This window comes from Thermobia domestica, chromosome 12 (assembly GCF_964235325.1).
Source record: "Thermobia domestica chromosome 12, izTheDome1.hap1.1, whole genome shotgun sequence".
In the NCBI taxonomy this organism is placed as follows: Eukaryota; Metazoa; Arthropoda; class Insecta; order Zygentoma; family Lepismatidae; genus Thermobia; species Thermobia domestica.
The window spans coordinates 169,933,872-169,955,641 of record NC_137465.1 but is presented as its reverse complement, the minus strand read 5'-3'; the positions used below and the strand labels follow the sequence as shown (position 1 = coordinate 169,955,641).

The 21,770-nt window shown below is 34.7% G+C and overlaps 1 protein-coding gene across 2 annotated transcripts in view; it reads left to right on the top strand.

Moving 5' to 3' along the window:
• The window catches only part of sp3 (phosphatidylinositide phosphatase spermathreecae), a 240,709-nt gene that overhangs the window by 199,685 nt on the left and 19,254 nt on the right, over positions 1 to 21,770 (top strand). For both annotated transcript variants that reach the window (XM_081734389.1, XM_081734388.1), the window contains 5 exons: positions 4,788 to 4,846; positions 6,139 to 6,310; positions 9,448 to 9,519; positions 11,683 to 11,924; positions 16,217 to 16,417. In XM_081734389.1, the coding sequence (XP_081590515.1) occupies positions 4,788 to 4,846; positions 6,139 to 6,310; positions 9,448 to 9,519; positions 11,683 to 11,924; positions 16,217 to 16,417 (746 nt within the window). The remainder of the gene's footprint in view (positions 1 to 4,787; positions 4,847 to 6,138; positions 6,311 to 9,447; positions 9,520 to 11,682; positions 11,925 to 16,216; positions 16,418 to 21,770) is intronic.

Sequence of the window (21,770 nt, the reverse complement as noted above, 5' to 3'; positions counted from 1 at the left end):
TGTCACATATTCAGTTGAACTAAAACCAAAGTTGTCAAATATGGTCCAGAACTTATACGTGATATTTTACCATCAAGAGCAAAGGTAGTAATGAATAAGGAAATTGTTACAAAAAAGATGTGGCACATTTCGTGTGTAGACTTCGTATTTTTAGAAAAGTTTATTATAGATTTTAGGTTTCAGATGTTAAGTTTCGTAATTTTGCTGTTTTAAAATGTTTTGGAATGTTACGATTACATTCTGTAAATTGTAAGTTATTTGGGAATAACAAGCTTAAGCTCATTGTCATAACAAGTCACTTGCATGTGGATGGTCTAAACAGGCAGAAATTGACGCATTTTTAATCAAATTATTGAAAAGATAAATGAAACACGAACTTCGTTTGTGCGTTTGTAAAAATTTATCTTACAGATTTTGCATCTCCATATACATTTCAAGATTAAAAATGCAAAATTTAAATATTTTGTCAAGATTTGGTGAATTCAAAAATCGTCACCTACAACTTAACCTAGCGACAAACAAAAGTAAAACGATTACGACATGAGAATGCACTCAATTATTCATCAGCAAGTTACCACGTGCTTAACATTAAATGTCAAAGAATTAGAGTTTTAGTGTATTACAATGGTTATACGAAGACTGCTGGAAAAGTACCTGCAAATTACTACTAACGGTAGCAGTATAGTGTTCCGTTGTAAAATTCTAAAGAATGGGCGTTTCTATGTTTAAATTATCTTTGATTGTTTAAGCCTGTTCGTTTATTTTTCACAGCAGTTTGAAGTAGTAGTTTTGTGTGAAAATGGTAATTTTTCGTTAATACTTCGAACAGTGACTTTTTATGTAGTTAAACACTGAAACAATGCATCGTGCGACTTCATTTGGCTTATGGGTTTGAAGCATCATCCAATAGGAGTGTGTACAATTGGCTTACGGATTCCAGTGTTATCGCACATTTCTGAGTAATGGATTTCGTGAAGGTCACGTCTGTTGTTGCCAGTAATGTTGATGCTGTGCGTAAATAATTGAAACAGACCGGCATGTGACACCGTGAGATTCAAAACATCTTTGAACATTGACATGAAAGCAATACATACAATTCTGCATGATCACTTGAATGAACGTAAACTTTCAAGCCATTAGATTTCACACAACGTGATCGAAGCTCAAAAACAGGCTCGTGTTGATTGGTGTAAAGAAGTGTTGAAAATATTCAACCCAGGTATGTCAAATTTGGTGTACTAGATCGTTACAAGGAGACACTATGTCAGTGGTAGAACGCTTATCTCTGGTGCGTGAGGTCCAAGTAAGATTGTCATGGACAACAACCGTGGGTTTTCTCAGGGTAGTCCCATTTCCTGCTACATTCTCATTCCACAAATTATTCCATCATTCACTTGCCTTGATCATCCGTCTCCCTTTGATTAAAGGGTATAATCGTGGAACATTAACTAAAACATTCCATTTCACTTCATTTCATTAGTACATTGTAGATCGTTACATGGGACGAAACTTGGATCCATTCGTACTAACCCGAAACTAAAGAACAGTCCAAGTGAGGTGAAACCTACCAGAGTTGTTGTTCGAGGAGTCCTGCCAAGCAAATGATTGCTTCCTTCTTTGGTTATACCTGGGATGAGGGCAACCATAGCTTTAGAAGATAGAAAGACTGTAAATGCTGAATGGTATACAACAATTTGTTTACCAGAGGTCATCGATGAATTGCGTAAAACGAAACTGAAATCGTCATGAAATCACCACGACAGGCCCAGTTACTACTCAGCACATGAAGCTGTTTAATAAATGACACATTGTTCGTACTCACCTGATTTAACCGAATGACTTCTTTTTTGTTCCATGCATGAAAAATAGGATGCATGATGAGCGATTTGTGTCACCGGAAGCAGCTGTTACACATTCCGAACAGCAAATTCTGAGGAAGCAGCCTGAAAGTGAAAAACGCTTTCAAAATTAGTTTGAGCGTATGCAAAAGCGTGACGATGTTAAAGGTGAATACTTTGAAAAACAATAAAATAATTTTCAGAATTTCACGTGTCTTTTTTTTTTTTTTTTTCATATTCATTGCAGGAACTTTGCCAGCAGCGCCCTCGCATACACATGTATTCCTTGTATAACTGATTTTAATTTAATTTGTACACAGAAGTTATTACATCAAGGAAAAAAAAAAAACGCATCAGAGTCTCACATTGTTAGTGTATACATGACTCGCAGATTGTTAATATATACAGAAATCGCTATAAAAGTTCTTTCTATATAAATAGCCTGTTTATCAAAAGGTCTTATTTGAGTTTTAGAACCCTTGCACCAAAAAATGCAAAATGTGTTTATAGAGATTCGATCTTCATGTAAGTAACTTAACCCAGTGAATAAGGCCACAAAATAAGAGATTGGAACTCTAAAGAAATACTCTTACACACGCAATCTACTTTCTCGAACTTTAGGTAAGAGAACAAACGTCTTGAGGATGGCCGTAGCTAAATAAATAGGCGCAATTGGTGTATGTACGTAACATAAGTGATAGCAAATTGTGTGATGTACTTTCTTTTCTTACAAACTGCATGACTGTTGTTGTACATTGTCTTTCCTCATTGTATGGTAGATGATCACCTCATTGTATTATGAAAATATTCTTAGTTTGCAGTTCACGAACTTGTAATTCACAGTTCGCATTTATGTGTCTTGCTTTGTCTGATTGTTCTACTCAAAGCTGACTCTAGCCCACTTACCGAACTAGTTAGTGGGGCTAGTAAGCCCATAGAAAAGAGGTAGAATGGCAACTTCTTTCATTTGTGATCAATAGGATGTATGTATGAAAAATTTGAAATTTAGTAGCATGTGTAAAAGTGTAGAGGTCGAGAGTTAGATGTAGAATTAGGGATACATTTTATACAAATACTGAGAAATTATAGCTTAATTATAGTGAGATTTACTTGCACATGTCAATTAATATTCCTCCTATAAAAAGCATTCTTAAGTCTCTAGTATTAAAAAGCCAGAAGAGTTTTTTTTTTTTTTTTTTTTTTTTTTTTTCAGGTAATTAATAGTTATAAACAAAGTTATACTCATCAGAGCATCTAAGTGACAATTCTAAAAGGCAGACGTTTCAGTGGTGAATTTTCGTTATTTTAAATACATATCCTTTAAGAAATGTACGTTACTTGAAGACTACATTATTGATTGTAAAAGAGGTCAATTTTATTCAAGTGTAAACAACGATAATGAATGCAATTGTAATATGAAGGGAACTTTAGAACGTATTTTCCATTAACACGATGTAGTTATTTCTGCAACACAGATTACGAAAAGGAATCATAAGAGTATTACTTATGCTTCTAATTAATTATTTTTACAGTGAAGGGAAGTCATCAGTAATGTAGTTCTTCAAGCAACATAAATGTGAAGAAAGCAAAAAATCATCGCTGAAATGTCTGCTATAGTCCGCGTCATTCCCATTGGTGTGGCATCAGCCAATAAGCTCACAGTGCGCAAGCCTTCAGAGAGGAGTCCGATCATTCTTAATTGATTTTGTTTGTATTTGTGGACAATTATGAATGATTAGATTCCTCCCTGAAGGTTTAGTAACAGCGCACTGCGAACTTATTGGCCAATGCCACACGCCAATTCGGGTGACGCGGACTATAGTGAGGATTGTTATCAGGGTTAGGTCTACCATATGTGCAACACGTGCATTTGTACAGGGCAGCAAGTTTCGAGGCGCTGCAAAATCAGTCATAACAATATTATTTAAAACAAATATTTCTTGTTTAAAACAGATTTTATGATGGTGGTAGTTAAATTTACTAAGCTGATCTATTTGAATACTACGTTCATAAATCATGTTTAGATCGTATTAGTTTAAGGTCACATGCACAGTGTTAAAATATATGGTCAAACAAATCCCAGCATGAATTGCTTGATAGTTGTCAAATAAAGTACTCAATTCTCGAACAATAGCGAACATCTGTTTTATTTAGTTAGTTATCACAGCTTTGATATGGAAACTATCTTGTCTTTCTTACGAACAAGTTCCTTATCATTGAAGGTGGAAATATTTTTAAAATAAAAAGATGTAGAAGGAAAATCAAGAAATAAAGATAAAAGAGCTAGTTGCACTGGAATTGCAAACTGATGTAGTGAAATTGAAGCTCGATATTGAATTCTATAAAAATGATTACCATCTTTCCTCTGCATGTGTGTTTGCTTTGTTTTTCACTAACATAATAGATTAAAGGAAGAACATACATAACGAGATTGTATTTGTAGTCTTTAAGCCTTTCTAAATGCGAGTGTGCTTTCCCTCCCCTTCGTTGTTCATGATTGGGTAACATACTTAAAATCGTGGCTTTTAAGATTTGTTCTTTCTGGAGAAAGGGGGGTTGGGAGGCCAAATTACCTAGAGCGGACCCTGATTGTCACTATGATGCTTTAGTGAGTACACTGCGTGTATTATTTGATAGGCATCCTATCAGATTAGGTATGCAATTAATAGCTACTTATTAGGGCGTCCAAATGAAAGATCAATTTTTTTCCTCCTGATTAATTTTGCAAGAATTATCGTACTTCTTACTGACGAAAAAAATATCTGAGTCCTTAAATATAATTTGGTGGTTATTTTAATTGAATATTTGAGAAAATAAATGTAATGAGAATTTAGACTTTCATAGGTGGTGATTTTTTTTCTACATTAAAGTAAACTTCTGTAACAATTTTTCATGTATATTATGTGATTAGTAATATTAAAGGAAAGTGTTTTCTTTCGTTTCTTTCAGATATTATTTAAGTCGATTCAAGGATGTATATAGGCAAGCTACTATTGACTTAATGTTAGGTATGTATTTTATGTTTCACAATAATTTGTACACATAGTTGCTGTCAGAAGTTTTGTGAAGTAATTTTAAGACACACAAACTTTTGACCGTGTTCAAAAAAAGATTATAATTGGAATTTCTTTATCTGTATTTTCTCTTGCGCTGGATTGTGAACGTCAGTTGCGTTTTATAGAGGACTGTCCAGAAAGTACCAGATGTTTTGGCCTATCGCGGCAGTGGGCGGGGCTAGAGTCGCCATCTTGGTGGCAGAACGTTGCCACACTCAGTACATATCCAGTGGTGGTAGCGTGAAGATTGTGACGCTCTTACTGTGTTTTCTGTGACGTGTTACAATGTGCGCTGCAATGGAAAATTACGTCTCTTGTAAGGTGCGTTCTGTGATTAGGTTTTTGGAAAAAAAAGTTAAGATGCGCGATTCAAAACAATCGCCACGGAAATTTAGCGCGAAGATATTGTTTTCTCACAACAACACATGTCCACGTACGGCCAAGCGTACCCGAAAGTTCTTGGATGGCTTTGGATGTGAGGAGTTTGATCACCCACCCATATAGCCCGGATTTGGCGCCGAGTGACTACCACCTCTTTTCAGCGATGAAGACTGACTTGCTACACAGCGCTTTGTTACTGACGCCGAACTACATGCCGGTGTAAGCCAGTGGTTGAAATTGCAGGCGACGTATCTCTACCGCGACGGTGTTGAAAAACTTGTACTACAGCATGATAAGTACCCTAATTTGCATGGTGATTATGTGGAAAACTAGCTTAAGAGTATACCTTTCAAATGTATATAATACAATTTGGCTTGTTCATTCTGTTACTTTTTTTTTTATTTCAAAACGTATGTTGCTTTTTGGACAGCCCTCGTATTTTAAACTTTTGCGCTTGAATCCTTTATGCACAAAATTAGCCTCGTACATGAGTAACGAATACAAATAATAGATGACCATAAGATATGTATTTCGTATAAGAATAGTGGTACAGAAGATGAAATCATTTTGTCAGTAGTTACTTAACATTATAAAGTGAACTGTAAGTAATAATTGTAATGGAAATTACTATCTTAAATTTTTGACGAAAATGCAATTAGTAGCATATAGTGAAAGGGAATGGATTGCTTCCTTGGTCCAAATCGGTCATAGTGCAACAAAAGTAATATTTGAACTCCATGGTTAAACATGTCATGGGTAAACCATCCATTTTATCATATCACCTCATGTTATTCAATTTCCATTGGTTTACACCATTATACTTGTCTATTAACATCAATATTAATTTGTGGTTATATTTACAGGTAACCCAGTGTCTGAAGACGTATTCACGAACCACGAAAAGGGAGTGTTAGAAGAAGACAGTGCAGCAACAGCAGAACATGTCAAAATGTTGATTGAAGACTGTAAGAAACTTCTTGTAGGAGATGCTGAAGTTATTGTTGGTGCCTGGGGATTAATCGATGCAGATCCTGTGTAAATATTTCGTTTACTTTTCGACATTTTGGTAGTTTAATTTAAAACTTGTGTATTGGTGTTGGAAAGCAAGTGCCAAAATTTCAAACATAAAAGATCTTGTATAACTAAAGGTTACAAAGGCATACTAATGTATAAGTAGTGATTTGGTCATTGTATGTCGTATAAAATTAATTGCTAGTTGCAAAGTGACTCTGTCCACTATTTGTAACTTCAGTAGTGTAGTATTGTTCTTTTAGATATATAAACTAAAAGCCTTTGTTCTTCCTACATCCGGTGGAAGAGCGTTACAACTCAAAAAATGAAAATTTTGAGTTATCGCCGCTCAAAAGAAAATAGAAAAAGAGAAGGAGCACTACCTGGTTGCATTTTTTGCAGAAACGTAACTAAACAAATTAACCCCTACATGACAGAAATACTAGTATTCCAGGGAGCGATTTTGATAGAAAAACGAACTAAAGTCATGTTCCCACAGATGTGTATTTTTGACTTGTAACAGTCTTCCACTGGGTATGCGATATATATTAATCAAAAATTTCCATTAATCAAAAATCATGAACATATGCAGTCATATTTAGCTTGACAACTTTTAGCTGGTAGTTGCGCGAGCTCAGTTCACCGGTACTGGAAATTCCTCGTGTTCTCATTCTTTCGAACGTCTTTATCAGTGTAAAAATAAATAAACGTTAATAATAATATCTTGTACAAATAACTCGCAAATCGGATAATACTGCAAGAATAATCGAAAGTATGCTGGATGTATATTCATCCAGCCGTTTAAACATTATTGTTTAGCTTTCCTAGGTAATGCATAAAAAATAATGCGTATTCTTTAAAATATAAAATTTTATTTAAGTATTTCTGAAATTATTCTGAAACACTTAAGATATAACTACCAGTGAGGACTTTTACTACACTAACCATCACTTTTGATAATTTTAGTGAATAACTCAAACGAAATAAAGAAAATAAGTACGTAGCAAGTAAACCACCTAGTATTCACAAATTAAGCCATTAACTGTTTTTGATTCTTTTCGTATAGACCAGAAATATGATTTGCAACTAAAGATGTTATCATTGTCGAGCATTCAAATGTCTGCACAATACGAAAGATTTTGAAAGCAACTAGTAATTCTGAACAAATAATAAATATATACATATATAAATATATATATGTTACCTTAAGTTGCGTGATCCTTTTATTATTCCTGATATTTCTCTCACTTTTGCTTCTGAAAGCTTCTTCGGAGGAATAAATTAGATCTTGAACTTCACTCTTCTCTAAATCTGTACATTCAAATGAATCTAAACATATCATAAAAAAGTTAACATTGTACATATAACTTCGCCTTAGTAAAAAAAAAAAAAAAAAAAAAAAAAAAAAAAAAAAAAAAAAAAAAAGTATATATATATATATATCTTGCCAACGAATCTTATAACATCAGATCCAAAATTAAACGTAGGTGAAAGTGATTATGACAAGCCGTGGGATTATATCATTATTTCTGGCCCATATTAATTCACGTTATTAGGAATATTTAAATTCGTGTTCGCGTTTAATAAGTTTTACCTATCTACAAACTTTGGTAGTTGGCAACATTGAAATAACAACTCAAAATAGAACCACATGTTCCAAGACAGTTGCAGGTGTGTATAATTATTATTTTTTTTTTAGTGGTCGTAGAAATTAAATCTTATTCGATAAAATTTTGGGACAGAAATGGATCATTCGTTCTTACTTTCATAGAGAAACATGTAAAGAAGGGAAAAGTTCAAGGTTTAACATAAAAAAATTTATTCCGCCAACGAACCTCCCAGAAGCAAAAGTGAGTGAACTATTAAGGATAGTAAGAGGACCACGCAATTTACTAAGGACAGTAAGGATAGTAACTAAGGGTAGAAAGAGGACTTTTTCATATGTTCGTAACATAGTTGGATAAACATGAAATTTTTAACACCCAGTAGTTCATTTAATAACTTCTTAAAAATATGAAGTGATTAACTTTGTAAAATTACCATATTATTTATTGTTACTGAGTTATTTTTCAAGAAGTAATAAATAGCCCACTTTTTAAAATTACATTTTTTGTTGTTACTGATTTATTTTCAAAAAAGTACTAAATAGTCCATTTTCTGAAATTTCTCTACTGTTTGTTGTTTCTGATTTATTTTCAAAAAAGTATTAAGTAGCTCACTTTGCAAAATTACTTTATTATTTGTTGTTATTGATTTATTTATTTATTTTAAGCATTAAGTAGGCCGCTTTCTAAAATTACGTTATTATTGGTCGTTACTGAGTTATTTTTTTAAAAAAAGTACTAAATATCCCAGTTTCATAAATTACTTTATTAATCATTATATTACGAGCAGTGATAATGATTAGAAATAATGCAGGCTAATAGTCACCGCAAATAACAAACCTAATCACTAGGGAGTACTTTCGGAGAACATCGTCTTCATCGTCAGCCTAGGCACATTTCAAAAAGGATTTGAACCATAAAAAACAATTTTAATAATGTCTAAACATTTTTAAAATTCTTTATATGGTTTAAATTCTTTTTGAAGTATGCCTAGGCTGATGATAAAGACGATGTTCTCCGAAAGTACTTCCTAGTGATTAGGTTTGTTATATGTGGTGATTATTAGCCTTTTACTTACATTATTTCTACTTTATTATTTGTTGATCCTGATTTATTTTTTAAAAAAAGTATTAAATAGCCTACTTTTTAAAATTCCCTTATTTGTTGTTACTTTTTTTTTAATGTTAAGTAGTCTACTTTCTAATATTACTTTGTTATTTATTGGTAGTAATTTATTTATTTTAAGTATTCAGTAGCCAACCTCCTAAAATTACGTTGTAATGTTGTTACTGAGTTTAGTACTTTAAAAAAAAAAAAAAAAAAGTAGTAAATAGCCCATTTTCATAGATTACATTATTATTTGTTGATACTGATTTATTTTCGAAAAAAAAGTATTAAATAGGCTACTTTCTAAATTGCCATAATTGTTGTTACTGAGTTATTTACAAAAACATGAGAAAGTATTGGGGAACATAGTGAAGACTCAAAAAAGGTGATTGCACAAGTTTCGCCATTGATTATACGGTGTATTCAAGAATTATATTATTTATTTTACAGGTCTGGTGACCCCACGGAAACTGAAATGGATACAATTCTGATTCTCACAAAAGACGCGTACTATGTAGCTGAGTAAGTAAAATGTAGAAGAAAAATGATCATGTACTAGAATTTTAAGTAACTACTAAATATTTCTCGTTTTACGTGAAAATGATTATTGTTGATGTAAACAGCTTGAAGAGCTGTATTACAAATGTATCGCAAAACTACTTGCTTTGCTCTTTCTTCTTCTTCTTCTGATATTTATGATTATTCAGTAAATTCGTAGCAAGAGTAGAGAACAGCAAGGTAAGTAGTCCTGGTTGTATTTGTATATTCAAAGTATTCTTTTGCTCAAATATGAAATTTCACTTTTAACATCTATGGGTAATTGGAAGACAAAATAGTAAAGATTAATGACAATGTGTATGTACGAAAAAATTACCAATATCTGAATTTTCACTTGCCCATTCTGTTAGCTTTTTCAGAGACATTAAGGACAAAGTATCCATTGATTTAAAAAGATTAGTGCTGTATATCATTTTTTATTACCAAATATAAAAAAATAATCAAATAATAAACCAGAGTAGAGGTTGAATTAGAATTATATGGCAGTGGTACGTAACTGTCCTTTTTAAAAAAAGAAACCTGCAAATGTTTTTAACTAAAGAACGTTAGCTAATTAAAATAACTAAAGAACATACCGGCAACGAAGAAGTAGAGCAAAGAAGAGTGTTGTTAATCATCATAAAGTACCATAAGCCGGAGAAAATAAAAATTACATTTCAAATATGTAGTCGCTCCCGGATGCTCCCAGAAGTATTTCACACTTACATGAATACCACTGTTCGGTGAATATCAGTACTCAGATTTTTTATTGTGTGTGTGGGTTTTCTCGGGGTTCTCCCGTTTCCTCCCACTTTCTTCATTCCACCATTTCATTCATCTCTCATCATCACCGTCTCCTTTAGCCTAACCGGCATAAGCGTGGGACGTACAACTCAAAGATTTCACTTCATTTTTTCAGATTTTTTTATTATTATAATCAAGAGTACCTTTAATTTTAGGACATTTTGATATTTGGGATAGTGTGGTGCTTATCATGAACTCGGGGCGGATGGTAAAACTAATTGAAATATGCTTTTCAGCAATGAGACAATCCAAAACGCTATTTCACTTAATACTATTTTGTATGATAAATACTTGCATTTGCATTTCTGTCAGATGTAAAATGTGTTTTGTTTACTGCAATATTTTGAAGCAAGGAGAGAAAATTGGAATGGAATCAATGAATATCTCTTAAACCATAGAAACTGCCTGATATATTTTTCTTAACTAAGTGATATGACTTACCTTAGTGCCAATGTATTTCTAGCAGCAAAAATATTTTCATGGAACTGTATTATCAATGATTTCATTTAATAAATTAAGATTCATGAAGTTTGGATTTGTTAATTCACGTTATGTATAAACCCAGAGGATGTTTATTCATTGTGATATTTTCACAGTGTATTGACCAACAGTCATAATTTTATTTAATGAAGGATCTATAAATGCAGAATGTCCCGAGAGGAAATCGCGTCCCTGCGGGAGGATACAGGATGTCATTGTAAGTAAAAGAAAGTTCCTATGACCATGTGTCCTATTCTCAACAATTTGAGAGCTACAAGTTGGTAACCGGTTTTGATCTTACGTTTAGTGAAAGTGTTTTGAAAGGGAAGTTATTAAGAGAAGTTGCATGGTGTCCTTCAAAAATTATTCCTTTTCAAAATTACTTAAGGAAATTAGATGATAATACTGTCACTGAGGATTTCCCTCAGTAACTTCTCTTCCAGACACTACTGCCACATGCTGCATACCATTTGAAAGCGTTTCATCACTATTCAAATTCACATTGTCTTATCTCTGTAGGATGACTTCTATATGAGCAATATATGCATTCATTCAACAGAAGATCAATAAACGGTTAACACCTGTAGCTCTCAAAGAATAGGATCCATGGTCATAGGAACATTTTGTTCAGAATGACCTCCGTATGACGTCACAAAGGAACGCAGTTTCCTTCCGGCATACCTTGTATGCGAATTCAGTGTATTATTTTCGCACTTGAAACTACGGAGCGAATTTAGAAAGTATTTTCGCTAGAGAAAATACACTGGGACTGTAAAGTTAATCATACCTCTTAGAAACTGTGCGTAGATTTTGTGGTGATTAGGTGTAAAAATAAATGTAACTGTATTTTCTTTACTTTTATAGCTACGATGATCATATTGATCGAGTGACCAAGTACGAGCGAGTTCCTCTGGAAGATCTGACACTCATAGAGTTTGGAACGGAACAGACTGTGTCTTTATTCAAACAATCGAAACAACATTATTGTATAAGGCTCAACTACAAAGTGAACGGAGAGGCAGGATACTTTCATATGTTCAGATCAAGCAATCTTCGTTTCTTTAACAATATGGCTGTTGTTATAAAAACAGAAGAGGAAATGATAGGTATGCTTGAATTTGATTATGTAAATTTGAAACCGGGAGAATATATAAAAATAACGTTGATTTTATTGTAATATAGTAGATATTCCGGTTCTCCGAGGTAGTGTTAACCTGTTCTGCCTCTATAAATGGGAGTGTAATATAAAACAACTGTGACCGTATCTGAATAAAAATTACGTAATTACAGTATAGGCCCGTAGCAGGGTAGTTGCTTGTCCTTCCTTTGACATATACCTTCTTCACTTTTGTCTAAACTTCCTCTTTAAATTTAAGTGTAATAGCGAGTTACAGCGCTGCAAAGCAGATTAAGTACTAAAACTTTGCAAAACATTCTGTTAGCATACTTTATTAGCATTAATGTCTATTAATCACTTCCGTTTATTAGGTTTCTTATTAACTTTTTTTTTAAAGTACTTTTCACACTAAGAAAGATTTTAATAGAAAATGTGTAAATAGGATGTTCATGAATATGTATGCTCAAAATAATACTTTCAACAGTTTATGAGTGTTTCTTCGAGTTTGTTTTAGTATGAATCATTGCTAACGCTAAGAAACCAGTTTGAAATGGATTTTATTTACTATGCCGCATATGCAGAACAAATTGTCACTGCACGAAAGTATTCACATTTAAATGGTCTTGCTAAAGTGTTAAAAGAACGAGAAACCGTTGCGATAAACCAAAGAAATTTTTTTCTGCAGTTTAATGTAATAGCCCCCTCCGAAAAATAAATTAGTTACAAGCATTACAGAAGGTCGGTCCACATATATGGAAACGAAGTGGAACGTCCGCCAAGGGCGCTAGAATCGCACAGACAGTAAGCATAGTAGAGCAATCAGAAACGTTGTGTGGAGTGTTCGGTAGCAGGAAGTGAAGTGCTTCTAGTGTAAAATGCCTCCAAAAGTGACCCCATTCTGGAAGAGGTACATCACCGCTTTTTCCGACATCGGATACAGCTACAGTGCAATCGTGAAACAGTATCCGGCTAAGGTTTTCATCATTTCCATTGCCAATGTACTCAAACGCAACAAAAATGCACAGCCAGAGGGAGAGTGTGTGCACACAGTGGCACGAAAACAACACCCCGTCCCAAACGTATAATGGATGTGGTTCGACAAGTGCAGTAGTTGGTGACCCAGGAGAACCCGCCGCCACAAAGAGACATTGTCAGGAGTATTAGAAGATCCAAATCAACTGTGCAGAGGATAATCAGCCAGGATTTAAACCTGCAAGTGGAATATAACCCACGTGTTCACACACTTACAGCCAAACACATCCGGGAACGCAGGGTCCATTGCAAACGGCTCTACGAATGGTATTTAGCGGGTGACAAATGGAAACACGTGGTCACGTTAGACGAGGCCTGGATCTATTTGTCAAACTCCAAGCGGGTTCGAGCCATTTACTATCATCCCAAGAATGCCAAGGACCATGCTAATTGGATCCGCACGTGCCGCGAAAGTTTTCCCCGTGGATTCATGGTGGTTGCAAGTTTTTGCCATAAAGGGAAACTTCTCCTGCATAGAGTTGCACGAAATGTGAAAATTTACGCTGCATACTATCAACACGTTCTGGAGCCATTATTACCGACAGCATATTCCGTCGTTGTATGTTGCTGAGGTGACGAAAGTCCATTCATCAAGACAAAGCAGCCAGCTACACGGCTCGAACAACTGTAGCATACATGGCCCGCAAAGCGCGTGAAACTGGAATCCATGCTGTCTCATATTCAGACATCCCTGTCAAGTCTCCCGACACTGCACCAAAGACTTTTGTGCTTTCGGGTGTTTGAAGCGAGCAATTTCCTTACGTCGACTACTGGCTTGGCTGGCTTGTGGAAAGTTTGCAAGGAATAGTGGTCCAAACTTCATCAGATTTCTCTGAACAGAAGCTTACTCCAATGGAAACTTCGGTGTCGGGCTGTAGTTAATAGTCAGGGTCGTCATATCGAGCACAACCGCTGGTGGAAATACGGCTTTACATCCTAGCGTAGGGGACACAAAATCGTTTCCATAAATATGGACCAACCTTCTGTATATGATAACTATTACTAGAAACAATTTTATTTTGTTGTGCCACCAGCAAGATATGCTTACACAATATTACTTATTTAGAATATGCCACCAAGTGTAAGCATGGAATCGCGCCAAGTAAACTTTGTGATGGACAAACATCGTGTGCGTGGGTTTTTTCCGGGGTTTTTCCGTTTCATCCCACTTTATTCATTCATTCCATTCAGTTCTCATCATTTCCGTCTCCTTTAGCCTAGCCGGCATAACCGTGGGACGTAAGACAAAGATTTTTGTAAGCATGGAATTTCTAAATAATACGAGTATTGGAACTTAAATAGTGACAACTACAGGAAAATCCAGTATAACCAATTCTTGGGAACATCTGAAATTAATTCGTTACAATGTTATACACAAATAAGTTACTTCTCAAGAACTCACCTGTTATTATATCCACTGAAGGATCTACATTAGTTTAACATGAATTTACATGCAAAATATTATAAAATGTATTATTAAACAATTGAAGCAGGTAAGGGTAACAGTATGAAGTATTACTGCATTTATTCATCTATTCAGTGTGCAGATGTTTGTTTTAAATAAAGGCACGTGTTAAACAATTCTTAAGGCAGAAAGTTCCATTAAAATGAGTACATACACAATTAAAGCAAATCCTTAATAATGACAATTTTTAATAAATTTTATAATAGGGAATCTGTATTGGTTACATTATTGTTCCATGTTTCTTGCATTAGAAGATACGCAGAGTTCATTTAATAGAATAACGCTCATTGGTTACTTTTTAAATCGTTATTCTGCTCGATCGATCGGGCACAAAAATGGTTACCATATCATCTAAATAATAAAGTAATGTAATAAGAAAAATATTTATATTATAAAACAGAATGAATTTTGATTATACTTTCGAGAAATAAAGTTAAATATAGAAAAAAAAAAAAAAAAAACACTTTTCATTCGTTACACTGAGAGTTCGAAGTTTGTAAAAATGAAATGTTTTAAAACACATCAAATAGAGAAAGGGAAGAGACGCAAAAATAATTTCGTAATTCTGAACATTTGGTTATACTGGTGTTTGTTACAGTTATATTTTACTGTATTTATTTAGAACTGATAGAAAAGAGATCCCTTGTGTCAAATTACTATGTTGTTAACACGTTATATTGAGTTAATATAATTGTAATCATGGTACACACACTTAACAAAACCCAACTTGTATCTGATGATAGAACATTACACCATATACTGTTATTTGTTAAGTGTGTGTGTGTGTGTACGTTATCCATCATTATATCCATTTAAGGAAATATCTGTGAGAAATGTTTACTGTCCTTCGATGTAGTCGACCACCATGTGTTCAGCTCATTGTGGAAGTCAAATTGTACCGTTAGCAGCTCCTGTTCTATTTATGGTTCGAATGGAGTAGTCTGTTGCATGAAGGATCTCCAGATACTTCTCCAAACAATGGCATGAAGTAGTTCTTTCATCTCAGAAATCAAATCATAGTCACAAGGGCTTAAATACGGAGCATGTGGTGGACATTAGTGCTTTTTTCTGCTCGATCAGCAATGACGTCAGCCACAGATTGTGCTAATTGCATCTAAGCATCGCCCTGCAAAGTGATTGGAAGATTCTATCAAAAAATATTGTCACATCTTTCGCAATGCAGTTGCAGTTTATGCTCCTTAAATGAAAAATAGTACTAAACATTGACCGTCATTTCATGAGGTACAAGTTAATCACAATTGTATACGAGAATCGCCATATACATTGCTTTGGTATTGACAAACTTCTGACGTTCGTGGTGTCCGTCAAACCCATTCCCATGATTGAAGTTTGTCTTGGCTTGTATGATTTGATATAGTATGATGTAAGAAAAAGAAAGGCTCTTACGCATTTTTGTCAAATGATACAAATACCTGAATGTAAAGTTGAAGGATTATTAAGAAAAAAAAACACTTCTTTACACCGCAGTTATCAATTGGCAGTACTCATAATTTCATAAAACTGTACAATTATTCATTAATCCGTTTTCTATTTTTAATTCATTATTATGTATTTAGTATTTTTACTTAAAATAATTATTATTCATTTATAATCTACAAAAATGTGTGTCCAAGTAGCAAGTAAATATTGTAATTATAATTCATGTAACACGGTAAATTTACAAAAGAACCTTTTAATTTTTTTATTGGTTATATACTGTAATATTAACCTTATTGCTTATTAAGTCGTGTATACATGTATGTTTATTTCTTTAATTTGAATAGAATCCTTGAAAGCAATCTGTGAATCATTAGAAGTGCATAGTGGAACAGTATCCTTTGTACAGAGTAAGCTGGAAAGAAGAAAAAGTAAAGTACCAAACTCCCGTCAAAACACTGGTCCCCTGAGCTACTTGGACATAACGAATCTACCTCACATGACACGAAATGTCTCAGAAGGGCAGCTATTAAACCTAAAAAACGTTGGTAAGTCATTATATATATATATATATATATAATACCGTATTACAGTGAAAACGAGTGTTAATAAAAATAAAATTTTAATATTTTTATAGTTTTGAAAATTAAGGTTCAAAAGCGGCTAATTCCATCAGTAATTCAGCCTATGTATAGGAAAAAGCAAGGCTGCAAGGAACATCTTTTAATAGGCCTAATGAAACAGATTGGGCCTTTGTTATTATTACTTGTATCGATAAATAGAAAATTGTAGTATCAAAGTTTTTTTGTTCTTACTAACAGTGTATATATTACGTGGAAAGTAACATGTCATATCTATATAATTACTTCAAGAACATAAAAAAAAACACATTGTAAAACGCTTAGGAGGTAAATGTACTTCATAAAAGAAGAAAGAAATGCCAATAAACATATCCCTGAAATTGCTTAGTTTCAGAGTCACAGGATGGCGAAAGCTTGGGAAAATCAACTTTAAAGGCGAATAGCTCCAAAATTACTGACTATTGAGCTGCAGTGGCGCTCTATTCAAAAATGCGTAATTCACAATCTTTTAATGGCGGCGTAAAGAATTCCCCCACATGAAGTGAGAAGTTCCCAGATATTCCGTTAGAATAGGTGGGTTCTATTTAAGGTATGGAAGGACGTTCTAACAGCAAGTAACAGATTTGTACAGGGTTCCTACTGGTCAGCGAAATGAGGAAAGTCAGGGAAAGCTCAGGGATAATGGTGCAGGTCAGGGAAAATCAGGGAAAAAGATTAGAAATCAGGGAAAGTAAGGGAAATTTTATAAAATATATTTTTTCTAACATTAATTGTACACCATTTTGAGCTTAGTCAACCATTATATGAGACATTTCTAAGATTTTTATGGGAGGTAAGTGGAATGTACGTATGAACAATTGATTACTATTTGTCTCTTTAGAATAAATATTGTAATACATAAATATTCACCGTTATTTATTTCTTATTTGTATGTCAACGTCGTCACGGAATTTCCTGCTAAAGGTTAGAGAAAGTCAGGGAAATAGATTTCTCCAGATTAGTAGGAACCCTGTTGTAGAAAGAACATCGATATCTTGAACAGAATAGAGATGGCGAACTGTTTTTTTTTTTAATGTGTTGTGCGTGGTTGTATAACTATAGAAGGGAATAATTGTAGTGGATAAAATGAAATAAGTAAAATCTTCAGTTTATTAAATCATGATCATACCCTATGAGCTAAAGGACACAGATCTTTATATTTAAAATTTTGAAAGAAGTAGGGTAAATGATCTTTCCAGACGATAACGGCAAATACAGTACTACAGAAGTGCTGTAACAAGCGACCCGCAAAGTAACACAACATGGACTGTTCAAGTATGCAATGATCAGATGTGTAAAATCAGTCTCCGTGGACCACAGTCTGACCCCTTGCTTAGGTTCACTCTTTTCTGTTTAAGTTCCTAAGGATATTATAAAGTTGAAACTCTCTGATATTGGCCTCATTATATCGTTTGCATCGACGAGTGTGGTGTTGCCTGGCACAGTCAAATACGCCTGGCACTTCTGAGATTGAACGGCAGCTAGAACGACGTGGGAAACGAGGCCCTCGTGTGTTGTGGTAGGTGTTTAGATGTTTCAGAAAGAAATCTAATGAAGTTTATCCAGCAAGCGTGATGACCAAGGCACAGACTCACCACTACCAATCAAACACTCGGCAAATATTTAATTTAGGAAAATCGTACATCCATGTCAAAATGTGCAGGTGCGCTGTTGTGTTGGAACCACCCTCGTTACATAAATGCTGATGGCACATTCTCCACAAATTCCGGCAAGATTTCACATAGAAACATCAAGCAATTACCGCCACGAAGATGGGAAAGCAGTAAATAAGGACCTGCACAACGCTATATCATACATTTAATAAAAACTTGTGTTGATGATGTTGCAAGAAAATAGCATGTTATTTCAGCATTCCTCACATGAATGTTGTGCCTACTGGATATGTCTGTTCTCGTAAATATTGTCTCATCCATCGTCAAAAACAGAGCTGAAAAGATCGATTCAGTAAGAGTTTTCTGTGAAAACCATTGGCAAAATGCCTGACGATGGGGAAAGGCTTCATGCAGTAAATATTGCACCGTACACAATTTGAATGGATGCATTTCTTGCTTATTGAGGATGCGCCAAACATTGACATCCAGCCTATACTGCGTGTACTACTATCAAGATGTGTCGCTATTGGAGCAAGTACATTCTCTTCAAACTAATCCGTGTGCATTGTACGAGGTCATCCATGTTCTAAACCTTGGAAGTGCTAAACCTTGTCTCCCTGTTTCCCTCGAAGGTAAACATTAAAGTGTTGAGAAAGAGTAATATGATGTTAACTTTCGACTCGGGAATCGTTCACTGTACAAACGTTTCGCTTCTCGGCTGTTACCTCGTGCGTCACCATAAATGAGGCGCATGTTTGCCAGCTGAGACGTAGAGTAGTCCACCATCCTGTCTACTGTAAATTTTCGTATTTTACTCAGGACATCCAGAGATGTATGACAGTGCAACAATTAACAAAGATTCACTAGCCAACTGTCATTTTACTTTTCTCACAAACTGGATAAAAATGTGCTTATTATAACACGTTAACGCCCTTCAACTTTTTAAACCACACAATAACAAGAAACACCTACTGTGAAAATATGGCCTTCGGACGGAAAGCTGCAGTGCATCTACATGTGTCTTGCTACTGCCATCGATCTACACTGAAAAGCGTTACTAGTGAATGGCCTATGAACTTTTTGTACAGCTGTGAGAAAGCGCGATCCTCACTCCTTCCCCTACTCCTTATGCAGTTAACCACAATTGTGAAAGGCTACGAAGGTTGTAAGCATCATCTTCCTCATTGGTTAACAATAGTAACTTAATAGTATTGATTTACCCGTATCCACATACTGCGTATTGTTACCCATTGAATTTTTCTAGGCTAGGGTTGCCAACTCTGGAAAATAAAAAAATCCGGCACCCCGTCAAAATTCCTTATGATATAGGTCTAAGTGTGAAGTATCTCTGTTCGGACCCATCCATGGGAAGGAAATGTACTATCGTGAACAAAAGTGCATTAACACCTATATTCTACATATCCTTAGTACATTCACTAATAAGCCTAATAGATACATTGTGCTACAAATGAGAAACTGAAATCGGCATTGATCATTTTATTGTATTTACCAGTAACTGTCATCTCTTTAAAATTGTCTAAACAGATGTACAAAATATATTAATTGTTGATAGATTGTGAAAGGTGACAGTTTTGGATTTACAGAATGAAAATTATATTTTAAATCTATACTTCGAACTAGATACAAATTTAAAAAAAAAAAAAAAAAAAAAAAGTCATAAAGGGGCTGGTAAGAAGTTTGACCGGCCACCGGCTTTAATCAAAATAACAGTAATATTTCCGGCCAAGCCGGTGAAAAACCCTATTCTAGGCAGGTGCTAATGATAAACTCATGTTTGAGAGCTTTCCAGGGCTTCCAGATGTCCTATTTTCCTATTTTTCCCCATATTTTTGGAAATGGGTGTATATTTGTCCTATATATGTCGTGTATTTTAATCTTGTCCTTTATTTCCTATATTTTTCACTGATTGAATTATTAAAAGTACAAGCCAAGGGCAGTTCCAGTGATAATTTAAATTGCTATATATGCTGCATTTTTTCTGAGGGACTAGTCACTAATCCTCATTATTATTTTTTCTTTTATTTGCTTTTTCCCATCCTTCCATGTCCACTTTTTTCCCCTATGTGCTTATTCTTCCCCAATGAAGCTTAGCTGAAGAACCTTGCCATGCTCCAGTTTCTTATAACACAAGTTGTGTTAGCATTTTATTTCAGCAGTGTGTGTGTGCAGCAGTATTGGCTAGGCATTGAGGTGTGTTGGTATTCACCAACATACCCCAACGCCTTCCATTATTGCTGTACATAATATGCAGGGTTCCCACGCGTCCTGGAAAATCTGAAAAACATGGAAATAAAAGTGTATCCTGGAAACGTCCTGGAAATGTCATGGAAAGTAGAAAAATAGTGAAAATCCTGAAAATTATTTATGATCTGGAAATGTCTTGAAATTTGTTGTATAACAATTGTTAGAAGTGTATATATAATTTCTAGAGCTAGAAGTTTAAAAAGTAAGAGGTTAAATATATATACTCTTATTGCGTATTAATCTAAATCTTGTTTCCTGTTGCCCACTGGGGTGAAGGGTGGCCTTTTGTTATATTTGTACTTTTTCTGTGCCTCAGAGCATAATATTCAATTGTGTAAACGAACTGTCCTATTTTATAAACCAAACTGTCCTATATTTTTTCAGTGTCTTGTTGGGATGCCTGGTTTTCTCGTGGAGGTTCTTCCATTTCTTACTACATTTTTGTTCCATCGACTCTTTTAATCATTTGGTACTCTGCCTGTAGTGCGTCACTGTGGGATGATATTTAAAAAAAGGGGGGCGTTAAATAACTTCAAAATATAAATTAGGGATGTAACAGGAGGAATTTCCTGGGAGACCAGGTTTAATGTATCGCTACGGTGGTCCGAAGGGCGGAACAGTCTATGTTGAGTTCCTTTTTGGCCACCTGTGACCACATTTCTGTAGTGTTGTCTCTCCCATTATGCGTCTGGGAAATTCATTTACCCACGCTTTTCGAGAAGCTTTCTTTACACACCCTTTTCAACTTCGTGTAACATAATCAATCTTGCTGCTCTCATGTGTCATCACCTGCCATGCATTGTAAACAATCTTTTGTCTGCTGATAAAGAGAGAGAAGAGGTGTATGGTGAGTCAGTGGTACAGCGTTCGCTTCTACTGCAAGGGATCCCACTTTCAATCCCAGGCCAAGTTAGATTGTGGTGGGAGAATATCGTGTTCATGCTTTTCTCGGATAATATACTCATTTTCTCGCACAATATCACTGTGGTAATTCTTTCAAAATCATTAAATATAAGTATTTGTTTTCTGTAGCCCAAAGGGTATGATCGTGAGTCATTAAACTAAAAATTTTATTTAATTTATTCACTACAATAATTCGCTTCTGTAGTTATGCAACCTCGCACAACACATCGAAACTCTTCGCCACTTTCTATTCAAGATACCGATGTTCTTTCAACAAATCTTTGTTACGTGCTGCGATGTCATTCCATACCTTATGAATAGGACCTACCTATTCTAACGGAATATCCGGGTATCCCTTGCGTCGCCACTAAAAGATTGTGAATCACGCATTTGGATAGAGAAGATTATAAGTCTAAGACGATAATACGCCACCGCAGATCAGAAGCTAATGATTTTAGAGATATTTATCTCTAAAGTTGATTTTTCCACGCTTTCGGCAG